The 6,525-nt window shown below is 50.7% G+C and overlaps 1 protein-coding gene across 1 annotated transcript; it reads left to right on the top strand.

The window, feature by feature from the left end:
• The first annotated feature begins 288 nt into the window (after positions 1-288).
• Positions 289-1,462, top strand: LOC136541458 (probable glutathione S-transferase GSTU6). Its single transcript, XM_066533355.1, has 2 exons — positions 289-675; positions 842-1,462. Exons 1-2 carry the CDS (start codon positions 337-339, stop codon positions 1,229-1,231), a joined length of 729 nt encoding a protein of 242 aa, XP_066389452.1. The 5' UTR covers positions 289-336; the 3' UTR covers positions 1,232-1,462.
• The last annotated feature ends 5,063 nt before the right edge of the window (positions 1,463-6,525 follow it).

Genomic DNA, 6,525 nt, shown 5'->3' with positions numbered 1-6,525 from the left:
GTGAGGCAGAGGTTCGGAGATTTTCTGGACCTACATGAGAAGATCTTCTTTTTAAGCATAATGTCCGGGGCCTGTCTTACCTCGCGGGTCGAGTATTTTTTTTACATCATCGTTCTTCAAACATGTTTTAATTTTTTCATTTCTGTAATTTCTAGCTGATTCCAGATGTAGCGTCATGGATATGATCGATGAATTTTCCACGCACACCACATATCAAACTCTATATATGCCAGCTCTCCTCGTTTTCCATCCGCCAAGAACAAGGAAACACAAGAATAAAACCTATCATAGGAAGGTCCAATCCTTCACACGAGCGTAGAACAAGTTCTGCTTGAAATGGCCGGACAAAACAATCAGCTGAAGCTTCTAGGCTCGTTCGCGAGCCCGTTTGTGCTGCGAGTGAAACTTGCGCTAAGCTTCAAAGGCTTGAGCTACGACTACGAGTACATCGAGGAGAAGGATCTCCTCAACAACAAGAGCGAGCTCCTCCTCAAGTCCAACCCTGTGCACAAGAAGGTGCCCGTACTCATCCACAACGGCAAGCCTGTATGTGAGTCCATGATCATCATTCAGTACCTCGAGGAGGCGTTTGCTGACGCCGGCCCCTCCCTCCTCCCTTCTGAGCCCCATGAACGCACTGTTGCTCGTTTCTGGGCCTCCTACATTGACGAGAAGGTACATACCAACACCACACCACGTCAAATCATACACCCTGTTTATTTGAACTTGTCAGCCCGGCTTATCAGGTATGATATAGCCGCAAAAACCATCGGTAGAGTCTCATGTTATCCCTGACTAATTTGTTATAAACCCTGACGCGTGTGTGATTGTGCGTGTGCAGCTCCTCAGCTCGTGGATGATGGTGTTCAGGGGCAAGACGGATGAGGAGAAGGCGGAGGGGACGAGGCAGTCATTCGCCGTGGCGGCAACGCTGGAGGGAGCCCTGAGCGAGTGTTCCAAGGGGAAGCCCTTCTTCATGGGCGACAGCGTCGGGTACGTCGACGTCGCGCTAGGAGGGTTCGTCGCCTGGATTCACGCCCTCGAGAAGCTATATGGACTGAAGCTGTTCAACGCTAGGAAGACCCCGCTCTTGGCGGCATGGCTGGAGCGCTTCTGCGAGCTGGATGCTGCCAAGGCGGTCATGCCGGACGTTGAGAAGCTGGTCGAGCTCACCAAGACGAGGCGAGCCCAAGCTGCCGCCGCCGCCGCCGCCGTTGCCCAAGGCAATTGAAGAGAATGAAGGCCACTTTAGGCCTTGTTTGGATGGTATCAAACAAAGCCTTAATTTGGGTCCAGTCTGCTGGTGTCCAAAATAAACATATATGGTTTGATGCCCTTTGCTGCGAATGGTTTGTTTCTTTTGTCCTCTCGAGTTGATTCTTCGTCGTGTTATGTCTAGTGAACCGTGTATGTATGGTTCTTTGTGAAGTTGCATGTGATGTATCTATATATGTGTGAGCTATTTGGCCGCTATTTCCAAAAGAGAGAAAGAAAAGTTAGGAACACATGTCCATGCATAATCATCTAACGCATGAGATGCTATGGTCCTTTTTTTTGGCATCAATGGCAGGTGCTCTGCCTTTTCATTTAGTAGATAGGAGTATCAATATGTACAGAGAGTTTAACAGTAAACAGGAAAAAAGAATAGCAAAAGAAGCAGGCTAAATAGGTAGCCGAACAAAGTAAGGGAGGCAAAAGAGGGACTAAGAGAAAAAAAATCCACATCTGCGGCTTACTCCTCCCATGCCTGCTGAACTGCCTGGAAGTCTTCTCTGATTGCCGCAAGCAGCTATTCTGCAGTTCGCGCTCTGTTCTCAAACACTCTTTTGCGTCTTTCTTTCCACAGATTTCAAGCTGTGTAGATGATGATTGTTGCTCGCTGGTTTTGTGCGTCGCCTCTTCCTGGCTGGGTTCAGCTTAGTCCACCCAGTCACTGACCTTTGTTACATTTTTGGTTCAGTTGCAGCTCCTGTTTTCCAGACCAGCCTTCCACTCCTTGCCAAATCAGTTTTGCGAATGAACAGTTGGCAATCATATGTGAGTGTGATTCCTGCCTGGTGTAGCATAATTTGCAAATTGGGTTTGCCTGTGCCCACTCCCCCCCCCCCCCCCCCCCCCCCCCCCCCCCTCGCTTGTTTATTCTGTCCGCCGTTAGCAATTTTCTTTGTAGCAGAAGCCAAATGAAGAGGCGACACTTTGGTTCAGCCTGGAATTTCCAAATACTCCTCCAATCGAGTTCTATGTTGTGGTCCTCCTGAATCTATGCAATAGTTTTTAATTGCTCCTCCTGAATTTATGAACGTTGGATGCTTACATGTGGACACGTGTGGTGAATCTGTGGCAGTTCCTCACAGCGTCTCCATGCACTACACCACATTCCCAGAACAATGACTACATTAGATTCGTTAAAGCCGTTATACTGACTTAACGTCAATCAATATAAATGACAGCTCCTCAAAGTCGATGAAAGTGGCATTGGTATAAGTCTATATCGACCAACAGAGTTTTACCAAATGACAGTTCAACTCCCTAAGGATGTTTTACCAACCAACAGTTCGACGAGATTATTAAAATCGATAAAAAAGAAAACTAACTAGTAGACCTAAAATTTAAGACTAATTTGGTATCGGTTACTACCTCCGGTTTCCTAAAAAAATGTCATTTTGGACAGCGACATGGTCTCAAAAAAAACAACTTTGACCATTACTTTTTGCTATAAAATATAGTTAAAATATATTTTTATGAAACTATATTTCGAGAAGAATTTACTTACATCACTTTCATATTTTCAAACTCAACCAAAAAAAATTATTTGTAGTCAAAGTTTAAAGTGTTTGACTCAAAACGACATTCTTTAGGAAACTAGAGCGAGTATGAATTTTATCACATCATTGACTCATTCATGTATGTTCAAATCTCTTTAGAATGCCACAATCAACATCGATTACACTCAATACTAAATTACACGTCCTACATGAACATTTTTTTAATAATGGAATAAACATCCAGCTTCATCCTTGCTCAAAGGTGAGGAATCAGACCAAATTATTACAAAAGGTTCTCACACTTACGTTTAAAGCAGACTCACAAAAAAAGACAGAAAATCAATTCGCAATCCTAGACATAATGTGCCATCCATAAGAGGAAAAAAATGCCAAAGCCGATGTCTTTAGGGTCTGGCAAGCTTTGTAGATACATTCTTTCTTTTGTTCACTTCGCTGCAATTGACCCCAGAACTGGAACCAATATATTCCCCTGAATAAGACCTACAAAAAATGTTTTAGGACTGCACTTATCAAAAACACTTTCATTTCTAGTGAGCCATAAGGACCAACAGAAGGCAGCCGCCTGTCGCGGGGTCAGAACCGCGGCAAGCATAGTTGTTCAAGTCAGTGTCAGAGTACGGGTCTTCGGTGGCTCAGGTGGACTCCGGAATACAAGAATCATAGAGAGGACACAACGGTTTATCCTGGTTCGGGCTAATCGATGCCCTACGTCCAATAGCTGATGATCTTTATACTCAAGAGCACCCAAAATCGGGGGGTTACAACAGAGTGTAGAGCGAGATTTGGTAGGGGTTAGCTCAGTGCTAATCGTTAGGTCGCCTCGCTATCGATGGAGCCTTCCCCTCGTCGGAGAGGAGGAAGACGACGTGATGCGGTGGAAGAGCTCTCGGTGCCCCTCTCTCTAGGTTCCCCTACCCTCGGTGCTAAGCAGGAGCAGATTGAATGGAATGGAATGATCTGTCTTGGATCATCCTCCCCCTCTAGGTCTGACCTTATCCCTTATATAACGAGATAGGTCGAGTACATGATGGTTTGGGGAGATGAGTCTATGGTCTACATGCGTCGGAGTCCAGGAGGGCCTTACAGCGGCGCTCTGTGGACCGTGGTAGTGTTGTGGAATCGAAGAAGCCTTGGGCGTCGTCCGGCTGCTCTGTTATGACACTCTACGTGTCAGGCTGTGTCGACTTGGACCAGCCTCCCCTAGGTGGACCTTCTGGAGTCTTCTTGGTGGCGAAGGAGGTTGGCTCCAGGGGCTGACACGCTGGCCTAGGAGCCGCCCAGCTCCTGGAGGCCGTGGGAAGCTTGTCGTCTTGTGTCACGCCCCGTGCGTGACCCTATCGCGGAAGTGGTAGGCAGGGCCATGCCCAGGGCGCGGCATCCTAGAGCCCTCGAGCTTCAATGGCTCAAGGCTTGTCTTCTTGCGCCCGGGCCTTGCCTGGCATCACAAGCTAGGCAGGAGCCAAGGCCTGAGCTCGGGCGTGTCGTCGATCAGGAGCCTAAAGCCCGGGCAAGCCCCTGAGCCCTGTGCGGGGGCTACGCCATGCCCAACATCAGAGGGTGCGCGCGAGCGTACTCGATGGGTATAGCCCCCGAGCCCCCGGCCGATCCTGTAGGGATCGATAAGGGGGTCCCTTTGATCGGGAACCATTGATCCCAAGGCTTAGCATACCCATATGTTAGGAACTCATCAGGAGCCCCCGAGCCCTTCGTGGCCTCACTTGGCCTGAATCGTGATGGCGACGAAGGGCTGAATTCGATCCTCTGGTGACCGAACTAGCCATGGTGGAGACGGTTTCTGCTGATGGGAGTGTGTTGCCCTGCATGAGGCCATTGCCCTTAGTGTGATAGGGGCGCTTGGCTATCGAGGCCAAGTGGTAGTGGTGCTGACCCCTTCTCTATTCCCATGTGCATAGGTCTATGGCCTGAGCGAGGGTTCGGTGCACTCGTCTAGGAGTTACCAACTTTAGGCTCGGGGGCACCCTACCTTTCGGTCAGGACCTGTCGTGGGTCGGGTGATCGAGAGTGTCTAGGCTCTGGCTCAGGGCCACCTGATCACTAGGAGCACCACGCCCTTCTAGGGGCTTTGATAGCAGGCCCGATCCTCTTGGGATAGCCTTCTTGGGCCGACCTTTTGCGGCCATAGGTCGGGGCACGGGTAGCGTGTTCCGAGCTTGGGGGACCCTCATTGGGTCCATCGCTCAGCGGTCCCCAACCCAACTCCAGAGAGTTGGTTGGTTTTGGGGTTGCACCGCCCGAGCCCCCATCGATCGAGGGGTCTAGCTACTCCGTCTGGGGAGCCGACGTAGCCCTCGAGGCTATCATGGGGCCTCCTTGTCAGTGGGCGTGGCAGCTTCTGGGCATGTCTCGCCCTGCAGGTGGTTTGATGGCGCCGGGGCATCATGCCTAGTGGAGGAGTTAAGGCATGCACTCCCATGTTGTCCCACTTCGTTTGGGAGATGGGACGTCTGGTCACGTGGAGCAGATCTAGCAGAGGAGGAGCCATAGCACTTGGTGCGCGTGGATCTAGGCCATTGATGGTGATTGGTGGGCCCGACGGGAGTCGGATGCCCTCAAGTCCCACGAGGAAGCGTGCACAGAGCGAGCGGCGTGCTTGATGGAAAGTGGAGTGAGGACTTGACTCATTGTTAGTGCCTTCCTGACTTCGTCTTTACTGCATGGTCACCATCATGCAACTGCTCTAAGGCGTGTTGCAGGATTGAAGGGATGCCTGGCAGGTACCCTAAGGCCTCTTTTAGCCATCGATGGCTGATTGGAGGGCTCAGAGCCATCCTTAGCACATCAACTGGTGCTATAAAGAGGGGCCCTGGGGACACGGCACCTTCAACCCCTCCTCCGTCTTCTTCTCTTCTTCTTAGATCCAACTTCTGGCGGCCATGGTGACAATGAAGTGCGATGCTTCCCTTCGAGTGAGCCAGGATTCCTCCGTCGAGCGATCGTTCCCACAAGGGTGGAAGGATTCTAGCGAAGAGAAGGCGATGGCATCACATGGATGGGGTGAGGGTCAACGTCGAGGGACATTGTCCTTTCCTCATGCATTGCCATCTTTGACACTTCCCTGACCGCCTGCACCGCCGTGCTTTTTCCCCACCATCTTCCTCTAGAGGGTGAAAGAATCCCAGCAATATATATCACTGGGGCTTCCCTCTTTTATTCGAGGAAGAGCACCCTGGTCACCTTAATGGTGATCGTCCGGCTTGAAGTTGGAGCCCAGTGGAGGAGTGGATGAGGGCGAAGCATGAGCCTATCCCTTTGCTCTGCCCTTCATCATCACTGTTGTTGCGGAGTCGCCCCTGCCTGTCCCTTTGCGTCGCCCAGGTCTCCCCACGCTTATCAGCGAACTGCACGACCCCGATCGTGGAACGGCAAGGGTTGGGCAGGTTGGCGCGGTTGCCATCACCGCGTGGGTGGTTCATGGGGCAGTAGTTTTTGCCGCCGTATATTGTAATCGGGTCGTTCCCAATTAATGAAATGAAAATACTTTGTTTGTAATCTCACCGCTCGGGACTCATGCCCAGAGACTTAGGTCCCTTGTTGGGATGGGCTGTTATGACGATGGCTTCGGTGGCCAAGATTGCTGTGCCCGTGCTACTAGCGGGTGAGTCCGTGAGAACCCTGGGTTTATGGTCGTTCCGTGCCCCGGTTATGTCCCCCAGAGGGGAGATCCTTGGCTTCCTAGCCGAGCCACTCGTATAGTCCCTAAGACCGTCTATCAGTGCTC

The sequence above is a fragment of the Miscanthus floridulus genome, chromosome 1 (genome assembly GCF_019320115.1).
Source record: "Miscanthus floridulus cultivar M001 chromosome 1, ASM1932011v1, whole genome shotgun sequence".
Taxonomy (NCBI): Eukaryota; Viridiplantae; Streptophyta; class Magnoliopsida; order Poales; family Poaceae; genus Miscanthus; species Miscanthus floridulus.
The sequence above is the reverse complement of the archived record's forward strand: the minus strand, read 5'-3'. Positions and strand labels throughout refer to the sequence as shown.

Bases quoted from the DNA above. Each gene is read 5' to 3' on its own strand.
- LOC136541458 (XM_066533355.1), top strand. From the start codon at position 337: ATGGCCGGACAAAACAATCAGCTGAAGCTTCTAGGCTCGTTCGCGAGC. The intron at 676-841 runs GTACATACCAAC...GTGCGTGTGCAG, and splicing joins CCTCCTACATTGACGAGAAG to CTCCTCAGCTCGTGGATGAT.